Source organism: Mobula birostris, chromosome 23, assembly GCF_030028105.1.
Source record: "Mobula birostris isolate sMobBir1 chromosome 23, sMobBir1.hap1, whole genome shotgun sequence".
NCBI classification, from domain to species: domain Eukaryota; kingdom Metazoa; phylum Chordata; class Chondrichthyes; order Myliobatiformes; family Myliobatidae; genus Mobula; species Mobula birostris.
In genome coordinates, this window is record NC_092392.1 from 56,604,781 (window position 1) to 56,624,925 (window position 20,145).

The window sequence follows — 20,145 nt, forward strand, 5'->3', positions numbered from 1 at the left end:
GCCATTTAATGGGCCACTCACACTGAATTCAGAAACATCTGAAGAGTAGCTCAGAGCTTCCTGGATGCTGTCTGTACGGGCTGAAGTATATACCACATTACTTTATAGAGGTTTGTCAAATCATGAGGATTATAGAGAAGCTGAATGGTCATACACTATTCCCATAGGTAAATGTTCTCCTAATCAATATCAGATGTACAGGAAACACACATAATTTTGTGGAAGTTCTCTCTGCTGTGTAAATCTTCCATTGACAGCACTGATGCTAAAGCTGGATCTTGGGTGAGAAAGGTTGTATACTCCTTCCATGACTTCTGACATCTGTATGAAAGTCAGCTCCTACAATGAAAGCCACTGCACTACAGGAACTCTGGTGAGATGAGATTTCGTTGTCTTCGGTAGTCTGAGATCTATTTCAGTACACCTCTAGGAAATCTATCAGGGTCAATTTCCAAACAGGAGAGCTCATCCGTTGCCTGAGGGAGAACAGTGACAGAGGGATACAGAGGAAAGAGTGACAGCATGTGGATCAGGCACTGCACATGCTGGACTCTGTGGTATGCTACGGGAGGGAGGTTGCTTCTGTCTGTGCATTCACAGATACTTCAATGGCCAGAAGCATCTCTTGAAACTCACTCCAAAGCTAACAAACTGAAGTAGCTAGATATAAACTTACATTAGTGAAATAAAGACTTATATTAAAGTTTTTCTTAAGTTATATACTTACCTCTAGTATTATTCTACTTCCTTCAAACAACGACTTAATATTTCTATCTGGATCCTCCTTGGAAAGATTTATGAAGCTATTAATTTCCTGAGGAATCGTTGGATCAGGAGTTCCATCACATTTCATGTAACGTTGCCACTGAAGGAGCAGACCCACAACATTTATTTCAAACAATACACAATTGAAATAGTGAAAATCACAGCTCAAACTGTAATGTTGCTAAATTAAATGAACTAAAATGCATTCTACTTCAAATGGCATACCAAATTATTTAAAGAGTAAATATAAACACGGTTTTCATTAAGATTGTGCTGTTACCCAGTGACATTCTTCATATGTCACAGTTTCACAGGGCATGGATAGAGCTCCTTCAGCCCATGCCAACTATGGTGACCATCCAATTTCCAACCTTTGCCCTATATCCGGCTAGCCTCACACCTGCATGTACCTATCAAAGTGCATCTTAAATGATACTACAGTATCTGTCGCGCCCTCTTCCTCTAGCAGCTCAAGCTATATACTGTACTCAACACCCTTTGTATGAAAACGTCACCATCAGATCTCTTTTAAATCTCTACCCTCTCAATCTACGCCCTCCTAGCTTTGGACTCCTCTACCCAGGGAAAAGACTGTTACTACCTAACTTATCTATGCCTCTTATAAATTAAACATTTTAAACATTTATGGTCCTTTCCTTTTTAATGCTTGATATAAGCAGTAAGGTAGCATAGTGGTCAGCATAACACTATTACAGCACCCAGATCCAGCGTTCATTTCAGCCACTGCCTTACGGAGTTTGTATCTTCTCCCTATGACTGTGCAAAGATATTTTATTCATTTTTATTTATTTTATTTAGAGATACAGCATGGATAGGCCCTTCCAGCACCACCCAGCAACCCCTAATTTATCCCTAGCCTAATCACAGCATGACTTACAATGACCAATTAACCTACTAGCCGGTACATCTTTAGACTGTAGGAGGAAGCCAGAGCATTCAGAAAAAAGACAATATTCCATGGGCAGATGTACAAACTCCTTACAGAGGATGCCAGGACTGAAATCCGATGCCCCGAGCTGTAATAGCGTCATACTAACTGCTACGTTGCCGTGGATTACTGGGACCCAGAAATTAGTAGCATTATTTGTAAAGAGTGAGAGAATCCATGCCCCTCTGTAACCACAAAATAAAGGAAAACAAAAACATACAGAAGCCCGCCAGGTTTGTTCTGCAATTTACAGTAATTATACTATGGCTGATCTTAACTTCATCTACCCTATCCTGGTTTATATCCTTCATATAACAAAGCTGAAATTAAAATGTTTTGGTTATTTTCAATTGAACTGATTGATTTTTGCTACCCTGTGTGTCAGGAACATGACACATGTATAGTCATAGTCATACTTTATTGATCCCAAGGGAAATTGAGTTTCGTTACAGTTGCACCCACCAAGAATAGAGTATAGATATAGCAATATAAAACCATAAATAATTAAATAGTAATACGTAAATTATGCTAGGAAATAAGTCCAGGACCAGCCTATTGGCTCAGGGTGTCTGACCCTCCAAGGGAGGAGTTGTAAAGTTTGATGGCCACAGGCAGGAATGACTTCCTATGATGCTCAGTGTTGCATCTCGGTGGAATGAGTCTCTGGCTGAATGTACTCCTGTGCCCACCCAGTACATCATGTAGTGGATGGGAGACATTGTCCAAGATGGCATGCAACTTGGACAGCATCCTCTTCTCAGACACCACCGTCAGAGAGTCCAGTTCCATCCCCACAACATCACTGGCCCTACGAATGAGTTTGTTGATTCTGTTGGTGTCTACTACCCTCAGCCTGCTGCCCCAGCACACAACAGCAAACATGATAGCACTGGCCACCACAGACTCGTAGAACATCCTCAGCATCGTCCGACAGATATTAAAGGACCTCAGTCTCCTCAGGAAATAGAGACGGCTCTGACCCTTCTTGTAGACAGCCTCAGTGTTCTTTGACCCGTACAGTTCATTGTCAATTCGTATCCCCAGGTATTTGTAATCCTCCACCATGTCTACACTGGCCCCCTGGATGGAAACAGGGGTCACCAGTGCCTTAGCCCTCCTCAGGTCCACCACCAGCTCCTTAGCCCTACTCAAAATTTCAGGTAATGACACTTTAATCGAATCCCCATCAAAGGAAAAAAATATTCCTTCAGAACCTTGAATTATATTACAAATGCCTCTTTTAAATATGATAAGCTAAGTTGTAACAACATGCTCTCATGTCTAACAACCCCAATCTTTTATTTACAAGAGCAAATAAGTTTGGAGTGATACACAATATTGAACAACATTACCTTGCTAACTTCTCTAAGATTTTTGCGTAACCTCTGAACGGAAGCCATATTCCTTTCCAAAATTTGGAAAAGTTCGGGTAGTTCATTGTCTTTACGTGCCTTATCCTGTTTTGGGTAAAATTAAAGCACATTACTTTACCTTAATGCATGAATTCAATTTTATTAGTACTTACACATCTTGCAAAAAGCTCTTAGAAATGCATCCACAGGAAAGTTTTGCAATTCATGCAACAGACCACGTACTGAATTCCAGCTCGTATTTAAGTCAAGTGCATATAATTACTAGGAATATAACAATTTTGCTTACATTTTCAAGAATTAGCTCAATGCAAGCAAATTATATTTTGAAGATGTTAAATGATCCATGGTATTACACATGGATTGTGTTAATCCTGGTGCAAACCAGTGATATTCAGACCCAAAGATGGAATTGCATGTGTTCTGCCCTTTCTTGTTAAGCTCACAGGAGAGTCAAAATCAGTCAAATTTCAATTATGTTCTATGATTTGTTGAGAGAAGTATTCATAAACTTCCAGTTGACCATATTATCCGTGCTTCAAAGTCAAAGTAAATATATTACTGAAGTATGTTCATGTTACCACATACTACCTTGAGATTCATTTTCTTACAGTCATTTATAGGACAAAAAGAAATACAATAGAACTTATGAATGTGTAAAAATTTCAGACTATGCAAATAAAAAATAATAACACTTAAGAAAGAAATCAGTAGGGCTATAAGAAAGCATGAAGTTGCCCCAGCAGACAAGGTGAAGGATAATCCCAAGAAATTCTACAGATATGTTAAGAGTAAGAGGATTGCAAGGGAAAAAAATTGGTCCTCTGGAAGATCAGAATGGTAGTCTATGCGTGGAGCCAAGGGAGATGGGGAGATCTTAAATGGATTTTTTGCATCTGTATTTATTTGGGAGACAGACACGGAATCTAAAGAAGAGAGGTAAAGCAGCTGTGAGTTCATGGATCCGACATAGTTTTCAGAGGAGGTGTCTGCAAACTTGAGGCAAATTAGGGTGGATAAATCCCTAAGGCCTGACCAGGTGTTCCCTCGCACCCTATGGGAGGCAAGTGCAGAAATTGCAGGAGCTTTAGCAGAGATATTTAAATCATCTTTAGTGACAGGTGAGGTACTGGAGGATTGGAGGATAGCTAATATTGTTCCGCTGTTTCAGAAAGGTTCTAAAAATAAACCGGGAAATTATAGACTGGTGAGCCTGACATCAGTAGTGGGAAATTTATTGGAAAGTATTCTAAGGGACCAGATATATAAGTATTTGGATAGACATGGACTGATTAATGGTAGGCAGCATGGCTTTGTACGTGGTAGGTCATGTCTAAACAATCTTGTAGTTTTTCAAGGAAGTTACCAGGAAAATAGATGAAGGCAAGGCAGTTGTTGTTGTCTGCATGGACATTTGACAAGGTCTTGCATGGGACGCTGGTCAAGAAGGTTCAGTCACTGGGCATTCAGGATGAGATAGTACATTGGATTAGACATTGGCTTTGTGGGAGAAGCCAGAGAGTGGTAGTAGATGGTTGCCTCTCTGACTGGAGGCCTGTGGCTAATGGAGTGTTGCAGGGACCAGTGCTGGGTCCATTGTTGTTTGTCATCTATTTCAATAATCTGGTTAACTGGATCAACAAATTTGTGGATGACACTAAGACTGGGGGTGTAGTGGACAGTGAAGAAGACTATCAGAGCCTGCAGCGGGATCTGAATCAGCTGGAAAAAATGGGGCTAAAATGGCAGATGGAATTTAATGCAGACAAGTGTCAGGTGTTGCACTTTGGTAGGACCAACCGGGGTGGGTCTTACACAGTGAGGGGTAGGGCACTGAAGAGTGTGGTAAAATAAAGGGATCTGGGAATACAGATCCATAATTCATTGAAAGTGGCATCACAGGTAGATAAGGTCATAAAGAAAAATTTTGGCACATTGACCTTCATAAATTAAAGTATTGAGTAGAGAAGACGGAATGTTACGTTGAAGTTGTATAAGACATTGGCAAGGCCTACTTTAGAGTACTGTGTGCAGTTTTAGTCACCCACCTACAGGAAGGACATAAATAAGGTTGAAAGAGTACAAAAAAAATTTGTAAGGATGTTGCCAGGACTAGAGGACCTGAGTTATAAGGAAACACTGAAGAGGTTAAGACTTTAATCCTTGGAACATAGAAGACTGATGGAAGATTTTGATAGAGATATACAAAATTATGAGGTTATAGATAGGGCTAATACAAGCAGGCTTCTTTCACTGAGGCTGGGTGGGACTACAACTAGAAATTATGGATTAAGGGTGAAAGCTGAAAAGTTTAAGGGTAACACAAGGGGAGACTTCTTCACTCAGAAGGTTGTGAGAGTGTGGAACGCGCTGCCAGTAGTCCAAGTGGTCCATGTGAGCTCGATTGCAACCTTTAAGGGAAGTTTGAATAGATACATGGATAGTAGGGATATGGAGGGCTATGGTCCGGGTACAGGTTGATGGGACTAGGCAATTTAAATAGTTCAGCACAGACTAGTTGGGCCAAATGGCCTGTTTCTGTACTGTATTTTTCTAAGACTCTATAATACTGAAAGCATGAGTTGTAAAGAGTCCTTGAAAGTGAGTCTGTAGATAATAAAATCTGTTCAGAATGGTGAAGGTTGAAGTTATCCATGTTGGTTCAGGAGCTGAAACCTCCAAAAATCAAAACATTTTTGAGCACTAACATGACGTCACAAGTGGAAAATTTTACGAGACACTGGGAAGCTTCCCAGGAGAGATGCAGGTCTCTGTGCGTCACAGACAGTTCTGAGAAGTGACCTCACATATGTGATGAAAAGAAGTTAATGAAAAACACTTCATGAAGCAGAAATAAAGGTCTGGATCAAGTCTTGAAAAGGGGATTCGTCAGCATCAGAGTGAATACATGTTGATTAATGGTACGCTGATTGTGAAACAAACACGAGGAAATCTGCAGATGCTGAACAAACCATGATCCGTCACGAAGAACTGAATATTGAAGGTAATTGTGAATATTCAGTAGGCTGGGTAGAGTAACTTAAGAAAAGGCACAGCAATAATTTTTTAAGGATTTGTGCTGCTGCAGATCATGAAGCAGCTGAGAAATTCATTGATGAGTTTGTCAAGATTGTCGCTAATGAAAATCTAACATGCTGAACATCTGCAACAGCACATATGTGTGAAGAGCAAATATAAAACAAAGACTGCAATGCTAACGTTGCACTTGCTTTTCTTACCACCACCTCCACCTGCAAGTTAACCTTTAGGAATCCTACAAAGGACTCCCAAGTCCCTTTGTACCTCTGATTTTTGAATTTTTTTCCTCATTTAGAAAATAGTATACACTTTTCTTCTTTCTACCAAAATGCATGACCATACACTTCCCTCCACTTCTTTGCCCACTCTCCCAATCTGCCTAGGTCCTTTTGCAGACTCTCTACTTCCTCATCACTACCTTCCCCTCCGCCTAGCTTCATATGAGGGATGATTGATAAGTTTGTGGCCTAAGGTAGAAGGAGTCAATTTTGGAAAACCTAGCACACCTATTTTTCAACATAGTCCCCTCCTACATGTACACACTTAGTCCAGCGGTCGTGGAGCATACGGATCCCTTCTTTGTAGAAGTGGTCCACAGCAGGGGTGATTGATAAGTTCATGGCCTAAGGTAGAAGGAGATGAGTTATTAATTTCAAACTTTCTGCATTATCACTCAAAGAGTTGACCTGCACGTGCATGTAACGAGAGCGCCTTGGACCTCCAGGTGGTCCATAGCAGGGGTGATCGATAAGTTCGTGGCCTAAGGTAAAAGGAGATAAGTTATATAGCTCTCGTTACATGCACCTGCAGTTCAACTCTTTGAGTGAAAATGCAGAAAGTATGAAATTAATAACATCTCCTTCTACTTTAGGCCATGAACTTATCAATCACCCCAGCTGTGGACCACTTTCTGGAGGTCCAGGACGCCGACTTCTACAAAGGGATCGGTATGCTCCACGACCGCTGGACTAAGTGTGTAAATGTAGGAAAAATAAATGTGCTAGGTTTTCTAAAATTGACTTCTTCTACCTAGGCCACAAACTTATCAATCACCCCTCGTATAGTCCACAAAGCTGGCCACAAAGCCATCAATTATGTCATCCAAATCGCTGAGATATAATGTGAAAAGAAGCAGTCCCAATATCGACCTCTGTGGAACGCCTCTGGTCACTGGCAGCCAACCAGAATAGCCCCCCGTTTTTCTCATCCTTTGCCTCCTGTCAGTCAGCCAATCTTCTATCCGTGCTAGTATTTTTCCTGCAATATCACAGTCTCTTGTCTTGTTAAGCAGCCTCAAGTGCAGGAACCTTGTCAAAGACCTTCTGAAACTCTAACTAATCAACGTTCACTTTAACTATCTTACCCCTTGTTTCCACAAAGCATTCAAACAGATTTGTCAGGCAATATTTCCCCTTAAACCATGCTGTCTTTGGCCTACTTTATCATGAGCCTCTGAGTACCCCAATCAGATAGCTGTTATACTGCATTGTTTAGGGAATAATTACAAGAAAGTCAGTATATGTTTGAACAACAAGTGCTGGAAGAGCGCTTCCGGGTTTTCTCGATTCGCAGTTGGTTGAATTCGCGCATGCGGAACTCACGGATAAGGAGAGCCGACTGTAAATCTGTTTTTTTTAATCTAACTTATTAACTTGATTTCCACTGCCTTCAGTGGTAGAGAATTTCAGATTCATTGCTCCGTGGACTTGCTCTCCAGGGTGACATTTCTATTTCTGGATGTCCAAGCCATCAGGAATATCCTCTCTATATTTAATCTGCATGGTGTATCACAATTTTATAGATTCCTTGGAAAAACATTCTGCTACTGTTAAAGATTTAAACTGATAATTTTATTGCAAATATGTATTTCACGACTTTTAAAAAATAAACTTTACTACTTGTAGCCCCCCTGGCAAGCCTCAGGTTCGCTCCACTCGCTGTCATCTAGGGAAACAGCCCTCAGCCCTGCCAGACTGGGTAATTAAGTTTGTGTGGATGCTGTGTGATGTACCCACCCCTCCAAATAACAGACAATACACCAGATACGATTAAATGAATTACCATTTATAGCTATTACTGGAACTATATAATTAATAGAGATAAAATATCAAAGGAAAATAAAAGGCGCCACACTTATCAAAGTTCAATCTCTTCGTGCACAAACAGTTGGAGCTCTAGTAACGATCCTCTCTTCACCATTCAATCCCCTCTGACCACCTCGACCTGCCGCCTGGGACCAACCACACGAGTCTGCCTCCGTCCCCTCTCCTCGCTGAAGACCCTGGACCTCGGACTCCTGCTCAGGGTCCGATACCCGTTAGCCAGCTCAAAGCACTTTGTCCATTTTCTCTCCCTCCATCGCGCCTTCTGCCCAAAAACCCGCACATCACAATAACTTACAGACACACTAGAAAGAATAACATCTATCCCAATTGGTTCATTTGCTCTCTTATCAATAATATAACCCAAACAAGCTGCTAGCGAGAGAACTTTCTCAGCAGTTAACATAACAAAGCAGCCATTTTAGTTAGCCTACACAGTAACATAAAAGAAGAAACCCCTTACATACATATGCTTTGACCATTTGCTTCCTTTCAAAAATGAGGAGCAATAGTAATGGAAATTTTTAAATGGCATATTGCCCTAGGACGTAGTAGAAAAGGGGAGAAAACAACTGATCAATCCATTTTGTGAACATTCCTTAATTGTACTCACACCCCCATTTTCTTTTCCAATCCCTTCATTTCTTTTGTTGTTCTCAATGTTGAGCACTCTCAGTAAAGTAATACAAACCTCTGCTGCTATTCTTGCTCTCTCTTCCTCCTCAAGTCTCTTTTGTTCAAGAATTTCTCGTTCCAATTGTTCAGCTGCCAATCGTAATTCTTCTGTTAAATATAAAATGCTTTTATTCGTCTTTGCAGGTAATACAAAATGGCTAGAACCAGTTTACTGGACAATATTAAGGACCCAAAACTAGTAAAAATCATCCTTACCTTATCTCCATGTAATTTCATTGTTCCAATTTATAGTGTTAAGTACGAATGTTACTAACATTTCCACACAGTCCATGAGGAAATACGGTAATACTGCAAAGCACTGTGTAGACTGTAGAGAGTTGTGGAGGCTAGATCAATGGCAGCATTTTACAAAGAGATAGATGCTTTTTAGAAAGATCAGGGAATACAAGGCTATGGGGAACTGGCACCGAAGTGGAGTAGAAGTCTTGGCCATTTCAGCAATAATCAAGTTGAAATCTAGAACAAGCTTGATAGCCTACTCCTGTTCCTATTTCAAAGTAAAATCTATTGTCATATGCACAGGTGCAAAGAATAGGACATTATGCAAGATGATGTCTGAGAGAAGCAACACTTTTACAGACAGCTAGCAGCAACTTGGTTCCATTTTATGGTCTTATGTGTGCAGTTTTATGTCCAATCTATTGTAGTACAGAAAATGGTCTACAATACGAATGTCTTGCCTTTTGATTGGGATGTTCACTGAGATTCTGTCTACAAGCCCTAGTGCACAATAAAGGATTGTTTTAAAGAAGAGCAGCGGAGATATCCTAAATATAAAAGTCAAAAATGATTATGTAGTTAAAGTCACATCATCTCGTATACAACCTCGCCATGGACAATTTGTCTTTCATATAATATTGGGTTTAAAAATACTTCATTAGTTACAAAATGCTTAAGTCATACTGAGGTCTGAGGGATGCTATGGAAGTGCAAATCTTTCTTACCTACTATCATACTCCACTCATTTCTACGGAATAAAAGGTTGATTGTATTCTGTCTGGATCTGAATACAATACCAAGTTCAACATTAAAACCCAGAGTGACATTAATTACTCACAGAGTAGCCTCCCCTCCATTGAGTTCGTCCACACTTCCTGCTGCCTCAGAAATGTAGCCAATAATCAAGGAACCCTCCCATCTCAGTCATTCTCTCTCCTCTGCTCTCCCATTCAGCAGATGTGCAAGCTTGACAGCACCTACCATCAGACTCAAAAATCTCTCATACGTTAGAAGATAAACTTTTGATCTCCCAATCTACCTTATCACGGCCCTTGCAACACTTTATCTGTTAAAGTGTTGCAAGGGCCGTGATAAGGATGAGGTTCTGGGGTACTAGGAAACTAATGATAAAATATGTCAAAGTCAGCATGGTTTCTGTAAAAGGAAATCTTGTCTGACAGATCTGTTAGAATTCTTCCAGGAGTAACAAGCAGGGCGGACAAAGGAGAGATAGAAGATGTTATTTACTTAGGTTTTCAGAGGGCACTTGATAAGGTGCCTAATATGAAGCTGCTTAAGAAGATAAAATCCTTTGGTGTTTCAGGAAATATACTGGCATGGATAGCAGACTGGCTGACAGGCAAGAGGCAGCCAGTGGGAATAAAGGAGGCTTTGCTAGTTGGCTGCCAGTGACTAGTAGTGTTGCTCAGCATTGGGACCTCTACTTTTGACATTACTTTATTACTGTATTTGTCAATGATTTGGATAATGGAATAGATGGCTTTATGGCAAAGTTTGCGGATGATATGAAGATAACTGGAGGGGTTGGTAGTTCTGAGGAAGCAATGCAATTGCAGCAGGACTTAGACAAGTTGGAACAATGGGCAAAAAAGTGGCAGATGGAATACAGTGTTGGGATATGTATGATAATGCATTTTAGTAAAAGGAAAAATAGTGCAGACTATTATCTAAATGGAGACAAAACTCAAACTTAGAGGTACAAGTGCAGCAGGCCAGGCAGCATCTCTAGGAAGAGGTACAGTCGATGTTTTGGGCTGAGACCCTTCGTCAGGACAAGGGTCTCGGCCCGAAACGTCGACTGTACCTCTTCCTAGAGATGCTGCGTTCACCAGCAATTTTGATGTGTGTTGCTTGAATTCCCAGCATTTGTAGAACTCCTCGTATAGAGGTGCAAAGGTATTTTGGAGTCCTCATGCAAGACTCCCAGAAAGTTAATTCACAGGTTGAGTTTGTGGTAAAAAAGGCAAATGCAATGCTGCCATTTATTTCAAGGGGAACAGAATATAAGCAGGAGATAATGCTGAGCCTTTGTTAGACATTAGTCAGGTCGAACCTGGAGTACCGTCAATAGTTTTCGGCCTCTTATCTCAGAAAGGATGCATTGACATTGATGAGAGTCTAGAGCAGGTTCACGAGGATGATTCTGGGAATGAAGGGGTTAACACAAGAGGATCGTTTAGCAGCTTTGAGCCTGTGCTCACTGGAATTTAGAAGAATACGTGGGGATCTCATTGAAACCTACCGAAGATTGAAAGGACTAGATAGGATGGATACGGAGAGGATGTTTCCTATGGTGGGGGTATCTAGATCTAGAGGGCACAGCCTCAAAATTGAGGAGAAAATTTTAGGAACAAAGTTAAGGAGAAAATTTTTTCGCCAGAGAGTAGTGAAATTGTGGACTGCTCTGCACAGACTGTGGTGGACGCCACATCCATGGGTATAGTTAAGATGGAAGTTGATTGTTTCCTGGTCGGTCAGGAAAGGGTTACCCTATGAGGAACATCTGGCAGCTCTTGAGCTGTACTCCCCAGGGGGATCTCATAGAAACATTCCAACTGTTAAAAGGCCTGAACAGGTTAGATATGGCAAAGTTATTTCCCATGGTAACGAAGTCTAGGACAAGAGGGCATGACTTCAGGATTGGTTTAGAACAGTGATGTGGAGAAATTACTTTAGTCAGACAATGGTAAATCTGTGGAATTTGTTGCCACGAGCGGCTGTGGAGGCCAAGTCATAGGGTGCATTAGGCAGGGCACCAAAGGGTATGGGGAGAGGCAGGGGAGTGGGGATGACTGGAGGATTGAATGGCGGAACAGACTCAATGGGCCAAATGGCCTACATCTGCTCCTATATCTTATGGTCTTATGGCATCAAAGCATAGGGCGAGAAGGCAGATGTACAGGGTTGAGTGGCATCTGGGATCTGCCATGATGAAATGGTGGACTGGACCCGATGGGCTGAATTCTGCTCCTATGTCTTATGGTCTTATAATCTGTCACGGTGGCATGCAAAAAAATAGCTTCTCACTGTGACATAATAAACCAATCCAATCCATCTTACTTGCAAAAGATATTAGTTACTTAGCAGCTTATTTTTCAACCAGCAATCAAGAGATGGCTGGTTCACTGGGATCAGTCAGGTTTTACATTGTTCACTCTCAAACCACATGTTAGAACTATTGGTGGATTATTTAATTATACCACCACTAAACCAATTAAAGTGGATAACACCCACACAAAAAATATTTACTCTCCTTGTGTCCTCTCATCAACTTTCACCTCAGGTTTATAAATGGCACCAGAAAATACACTAATTTTCCACTTTCAATATTGAAATAATATTTCTAAAAAAAACATGTCCACACATCTTCCCAAACTTTGTGCTGGTACGATAGTGATTCACTGAACCCCCTGCTATGTGATGCGGGTATCCTGAGCTGAAGAGAGCTACATTGTAATTGATATGAATTTAGAGAGGCTGATAGGAACACTTACCACTGTAGTTACATATTTAGATTTTTAAAGCTTTTTTTTCTAAATCTTCTGGGTGTTTGTCAGCATTTGAATGCCCAAGAACTCAGGAAACTCTGGACCAAGTGCAAGTGTGCCCAGACTTTTCTGCATTGTCCACAATATTATAATAAAGATCTGAAAATTAATTCTAAGTACCTTAAAATAAAAGATTGGTGGCAGTAATAATAATTATGTGCTGTTAGATTTCTATGAAAAATCCAATTAATTCACTCATTTACTTTGGAAAATCTGATCACCTGGCTGTACTTCTACTCCCTGAGTATAGGCAGAGACTAGAGACTGCAGCACCAGTAGTGAGGACCAAGAATGTATAGATAAGGGAGGCACAGGAGCGCTTACAGAATTGCTTTGAATTGGTGGACTAGACTGTACTCAGGGATTCATCTTTGAATCTGGATGAGATGCTACAGTTGTCACCGACTTCATTAAAACATATGTGGATGAGTGTGTGTCCAGGAAAACTTACTGTACATACACTCCCAAACCAAAAGCCGTGGATGAACCAGGAGGTTCGTAGTCTGCTAAGGGTAGATCTGTGGCATTTCAGTCTGGTGACCCACGTCTGTACAAGAAAACCAGGTATGACTTGGAGAGAGCTACCTCAAGAGCTAAGAAACAATTCCAAGAGAGGTTAGAGGCAACATTGGACGCACATCAACTCTGGCAGGGTTTGCAGACCATTTGCTCCCTACAAAGCAAGTCCCAGCATCATGAGTGACAGTGGGTCACTTCCAGATGAGCTGAATGCCTCTTATGCTCATTTTGAGGATCTATGCGGATCCCTGCAGCATCCAATAACCCTGTGAGCTCTGTCTCAGAGGCCAACGTCAGGCTGTCTTTCAAGAGGGTGAACCCTCGCAAGGCAGCAAGCCCCAATGGAGTACTGGTAAGGCTCTGAAAACTTGTGCCAACCAACTGGCGGGGGTATTCAGAGACATTTTCTATCTCTCACTGCTATGGTTGGAAGTTCCCACCTGCTTCAGAAGGGCAACAATTATACCAGTGCCCAAGAAGAGCAATGTAAGCTGCCTCAGCAACTATCATCCAGTAGCACTCACGTCTACAGTGTTGAAATCCTTTGACAGGTTGGTCATGGCTAGAATCAACTCCTGTCTCTTTACGGACCTGGGCTCTCTGCAATTTGCCTATCGCCACAATAGGTTTACGACACATGTGATCTCAACGGCTCTCCACACAGCCATGGATCACCCGGACAATACAAACACCAATGTCAGGATACAGTTTATTGACTATAGCTCAGCCTTTAACACCATCGTCTCTACAGTCCTGATGGAAAAGCTACAGAACCTGGCCCTCTGTACCTCCCTCTGTAAATGGATCCTCAACTTCCTAACCGGAATAACACAATCTGTGCTAATTGGAATAACATCTCCGCCTCGCCAATGATCAACACAGGCACCCCACAGGGATGTGTACTTAACCCACTGCTCTACTCTCTCTACACCCCATATTGTGTGGCTTGGCATAGCTCAAATGCCACCTATAAATTTGCTGATGATACAACCATTGTTGGCAAAATCTCAGATGGAGACAAGAGGGCATACAAGATCGAGATATACTAACTATTTGAGTGGTGTCATAGCAACGACCTTGCATTCAACATTACAAAGACCAAAGAGCTGATTGAGTATTTCAGAAAGGGTTGAATGAGGGAACACAAACCAATCCGCATAGAGGGATCAGAAATGGAGAGAGTGAGCAATTGCAAGTCCCTGGGTGTCAATATCTCTGAGGACCATACTGATGCAGCTATACAAAAGGGAAGACAGTGGTTATATTTCATTAGGAGTTTGAGGAGATTTGGTTTGTCACCTAAAACACTCAAAAAACTTTTACAGATGTACTGTGCAGAGCATTCTGACTGTACACGTATCCATATGGGATGGAGGCTACTGCACAAGATTGAAGTAAGTTGTATAAAGGTGTAAAATTAGTCAACTCCATCATGGGTTCTGTCTGGGTATCCAAGACTTCTTCAAGGAGCAGTGCCTCAGGAAGGCAACATCCACCATTAAGTACCTCCACCACCCAGGACGTGCCCTCTTCTCATTGTTACCTTCAGGAAGGAAGTACAGAAGCCTGAAGGCACAGACTCATCAATTCAGGAACAGTTTCTTCCCCTCTGCTATCTGATTTTTAAATGAACATTGAACCAACGAACACTACCTCATGACTTTTTTCATTTTATTTGTTTTTGCACTACTTATTTTAACCTAACTATTCAATGTAAATATATATATTTTTTCAATATTTATCATGTATTGCATTGTACTGCTGACGCAAATTTAACAAATTTCACAACATATGCCAGTGATACTAAACCTGATTCTGATTCATGAACTTTAGTAAGGGAAAACAAAAATGGCCAATAAATGTTTATCTTTCCAGTGACACCAATCCTAAGAATGGCTTAAAAACAATGATTGTATTTACCTTCTTCCAAATGCTTCTTTTCTTCTTCTTGTTTCATAAGTTTTTCTGCAGATTTGCTACGTTTCTTCTTTGAAGCAGCAGAACTTCGGACTGAAGTCTTAAAGTAAAAATATACCAGATATTGTGTCCATTTTAAGAAATGAAAGCCAAATCAGTAAGTGACAAGTTGAGCAACATCAAGATAGTAATGCAGCATAGACATTCAGAACCTTAAAGCTAGAAAATTTATCTACAACACAGAAAGAAATAGGGTGCTAAGTTGAAAGTTACATTAACCATGGGTAAAATAATGTTGTGCATTTCAATGGCAATTGTTGAGTATTGTTGAGATTTTCCTGTTAGTTAGTGTTGCTTTTACAGCGCCAAACTTTGTCATCAATAAACTTTTCCGCCACTATATTCTACAAAATGACAGTCGATGATCATTCACAAAAGAACTAGCTTTTACTAATGCTGAAGATGCAAAAATAAAATTATTTAAAGGAACCAAAATCTCATTAGTCTGCACTTTATGTGAAGTGGATAGTTTCACACAATATCGGTTACAGAGGAAAATGAGGTAAAAACAAAAAATAATCTGCAGTCACAACACGCTGGAGGAACTCAGCAAGTCGGGCAGCAACCGTGGAAATGATCAGCCAACTTTTCGGGCCGAGACCCTTCGTCAGGACTGAAGAGGGAAGGGGCAGAGACCCTATAAAGAAGGTGGGGGGAGGGTGGGAAGGAGAAGGCTGGTGGGTTCCAGGTGAAAAACCAGTAAGGGGAAAGATAAAGGGGTGGGGGAGGGGAAGCAGGGAGGTGATAGGCAGGAAAGGTGAAGAAGGAATAGGGGAAAACACAATGGGTAGTAGAAGGAGGCAGAACCATGAGGGAGGTGATTGGCATCTGGGGGAGGGGGCAGAGTGAAATAGGGATAGAGGAAGGGAGGGGGAGGGAATTACCGGAAGTTGGAGAATTCAATGTTCATACCAAGGGGCTGGAGACTACCCAGACGGTATATGAGATGTTGCTCCTCCAACCTGAGTTTAGCCTCATCACGGCAGTAGAGGAGGCCATGTATGGACATATCTGAATAGGAACGTGAAGCAGAGTTGAAGTGGGTGGCAACCGGGAGATCCTGCCTGTTTTGGCGGATGGAGCGGAGGTGCTCGACGAAGCGGTCCCCCAATCTGCGTCGGGTTTCACTGATGTGGAGGAGGCCACACTAGGAGCACCGGATGCAATAGATGACCCCAACAGACTCACAAGTGAAGTGTTGCCTCACCTGGAAGGACTGTTTGGGGCCCTGAATGGTGGCAAGAGAGGAGGTGTAGGGACAGGTGTAGCACTTACGCTTACAGGGATAAGTGCCAGGTGGGAGATCCGTGGGGAGGGACGTGTGGACCAGTGAGTCGCGGAGGGACTGATCCCTGTGGAAGGCGGAGAGGGGTGGAGAGGGAAAGATGTGCTTAGTGGTGGGATCCTGTTGAAGGTGGCGGAAGTTGCGGAGAATTATGTGCTGGATCCAGAGGCTGGTGGAGTGATAGGTGAGGACAAGGGGAACTCTGTCCCTGTTGTGGTGGCGGGAGGATGGGGTGAGGGCCGAAGTGTGGGAAATGGAGGAGATGCGGGTGAGAGCATCATTGATGATGGCAGAAGGGAAGCCACGGTCCTTAAAGAAAGAGGACATTTGAGATGTCCTGGAATGGAAAGTCTCATCCTGGGAGCAGATGCGGTGGAGATGGAAGAACTGAGAATAAGGAATGGCATTTTTGCATGTGGCAGGGTGGGAGGAGGTATAGTTGAGGTAGTTATGAGTCAGAAACATTGTTTTGGTGAATCCTTACTAAAAGTACGATGGAATCTTACATATCTGTACGTACTATGATAAACCTGCCGAGGCAACGTCTGTTGTGTCCTTGAGCAAGGCACTTAATCACACATTGCTCTGCGACGACACTGGTGCCAAGCTGTATGGGTCCTAATGCCCTTCTCTTGGACAACATTGGTGTCGTGGAGAGGGGAGACTTGCAGCATGGGCAACTGCTGGTCTTCCATACAACCTTGCCCAGGCCTGTGCCCTGGAGAGTTAAGACTTTCCAGGTGCAGATCCATGGTCTTGCAAGACCAACGGTTGTCTTTACTTTTAAGATAAACCTGAGTACAATCCTTCACTGTCTCCCTCAAGAACAAGCAGGCAACTGGAGAATAAAAATGCCCCTCTGAAGTTGCAGCACAACAGCTACATTGCCACCAACTTGATGTGTCTCTCCAAATTGGGCTTACCAGTAAGCATTATTCACAGCAAGCTAATCTGTTCAAAGTAGATAAAAAGTAGCAATCACTCGATATTAATTATTTATATTAATACATAATTTAAAGCAGAATAGAGGATTTTCTTAGAACAAATTACATTAGATCCAATCCATAGAACTTGGATGGTTAGAACCTCCCTCCACCAGATATCAATAACACAACTCTAGAACTAGTAACAACTTATCTTCAAGCTTCTCTTTTCAACACTATCTGTTACTTATATATAAAATACATTCTCATTTGGCAAAACCTAAAACATGCTAATAACTGCAGTAAAGATAAGTAAATTTATAAGATCGCTTTCAATGATACTACACTATACCTCCCTGGTTCCAGGCTTTTTATTCTTTTTTCCTTTTGGTGCCTGCCACCATAAAAAGAACAAAATAGAATAAGTAAGATATTTCATAAAGAATCATGAGACATTAAAATGTTTCTATGGTTCTAAAATTGTCTAAATAGCAAAAACAATAAAGAAAGCAGATTCATACAACCAGATTATAAACATCAGAGATTCTACAGATGCTGAAAGTGTGTGTTGCTCATACAGGCACATTCATAGTCTGATTTGGATGAAGTGATAGAAGTTAGGTATCCCCAAGTGCAGAACCTTGAAACTACATGTCTGTGCTTGGTATTTCTCTAGGTTCAATATCACTTATACACTTAAAGCAACTTTGTGGTGATAAAAAACCAAAGGCGGTCTGAAGCAAGCCTAATATAGAAATCTAAATTAGCAAAATGGTGTAATATTGCAAATACATTAAAATAAAATCATTTCTCCACTACTCCTCCCTATGAGAGTGTTCTAGAAAATATTATATTCACTTGCTATTGAAAATTTCAATAAGCTGCTGCACTGAGCTGCAATAATAATGCATCTTAGTGACAATCTATGACTTTTCAGAGCTGCATTGCATTTCATTGTTAAAGTCAGAACACTGTAGCGCACTCTACTGACTACCAACAATCCCATAAATGAATATTTTAACTTGGTTGACACAGGAGACTGCAGATGCTAGAATATGGAGCAACAAGCAATCTGCTCAAGGAACTCAGCAAGACAAGCAACATCTTTGGGAACGGTGGGAATGTAGGGACACAACTGTTGATGTTTTAGGATTGAAAGATTCAGTCTATATGCAAGGTTTTGACTCAAATAATCAAAAATACCTTTGTTCCCTCAGATGTTGCTTGATATAAACTATTTTACTGGTGTTGGTTAAGAAATCAATATTGGGAAGGACACTAGTCATTGTGGACAATAGAATAAGTACTCTCTCTACAGTCTCTCAGTCAAAAAGGGTGATTGTTTGGGATGGGACAGGAAGTGACATCAGATATAAGCTTGGTGGGAAGAGTTCATTGGGCAAATGATTTGGGTTATTGAACAACATTGGGATTGTTCAGCAGATAGTGAGGTGGGGATTGGAAGAATGATGGAAGGCTGGAGAGATGTTGGGTAATTGGGGAGTTGATTGGCATTGGGGCATGTGAGGAGGGGCAAGCATATGCTTGCAGGGTGAGAAGACACCATTCCCCATGCAATCAAAGAAGATGCAATACCTGTCCATTCATCTCTTCTCTTCCAACCACCCAGCCACCCAAACAGTTATACCAGGTGAACTATTAATTCTCTTGCACTTCTTCCAATCTGGTGCACTGAATTTGGCGTTCGCAATGTGGCCTCCTATTAACTGGGGAGACCAAATACCGTTTGGAGATTGCTTTACAGAGCACACCGTACTCAGTCTGCAGGGTTAATACTGAGATTTTTGTTGCACATCACTCCTATCCCCACGATCTGTGGCATCCCTCACTACCACAGTGAGGCTCAATGCAAACATCGTATATTCTGCCTAGACATTTTGCAATCTTCTCAAGAGCTGCTCTTTCACTGTTTCCCATTATCATGCTTATGATGGTGAGATCAAGTTCAAGTTTAACTATCTTTCAACCATACATGAATATAGCCAAATGAAACAGTGGTTTTCTGGGGCCAAGGTACAAAACTTATTAGCAACAGCCATATAGGAGCCATGTGCTCTGTGTTGCCCATTTATTATGGTAAGTAACAGGAATTCTGCAGAAGCTGGAAATTCAAGCAACACATATCAAAGTTGCTGGTGAACGCAGCAGGCCAGGCAGCATCTATAGGAAGAGGTACAGTCGACATTTCAGGCTGAGACCCTTCGTCAGGACTAACTGAAGGAAGAGTGAGTAAGAGATTTGGAAGTGGGAGGGGGAGGGGGAGATCCAAAATGATGGGACAAGACAGGAGGGGGAGGGATGGAGCCAAGAGCTGGACAGGTGATTGGCAAAGGGGATATGAGAGGATCATGGGACAGGAGGCCCGGGGAGAAAGACAAGGGGGAGGGGAACCCAGAGGATGGGCAAGGGGTATAGTCTATCCACGGCCTCTTCTACTGTAAAGATGAAGCCACACTCAGGTTGGAGGAACAACACCTTCTATTCCGTCTGGGTAGCCTCCAACCTAATGGCATGAACATTGACTTCTCTAACTTCCGCTAATGCCCCACCTCCCCCTCGTACCCCATCCGTTATTTATTTTTGTACACACATTCTTTCTCTCACTCTACTTTTTCTCCTTCTGTCCCTCTGACTATACCCCTTGCCCATCCTCTGGGTTTCCCCACCCCCGCTTGTCTTTCTCCCCAGGCCTCCTGTCCCATGATCCTCTC

At 41.8% G+C, this 20,145-nt stretch overlaps 1 protein-coding gene across 3 annotated transcripts in view; it reads right to left on the reverse strand.

The window, feature by feature from the left end:
• The window catches only part of dnai7 (dynein axonemal intermediate chain 7), a 112,161-nt gene that overhangs the window by 85,704 nt on the left and 6,312 nt on the right, over positions 1–20,145 (reverse strand). For 2 of the 3 annotated variants that reach the window (XM_072241615.1, XM_072241618.1), the window contains exons 2-5: positions 15,149–15,245; positions 8,917–9,008; positions 3,067–3,171; positions 728–865 (exon numbers count right to left, since the gene is read on the reverse strand). In XM_072241615.1, the coding sequence (XP_072097716.1) occupies positions 728–865; positions 3,067–3,171; positions 8,917–9,008; positions 15,149–15,245 (432 nt within the window). Of the gene's footprint in view, positions 1–727; positions 866–3,066; positions 3,172–8,916; positions 9,009–15,148; positions 15,246–17,765; positions 17,803–20,145 lie in introns of those variants that run through there. The other variant, XM_072241617.1, reaches the window with a different exon arrangement.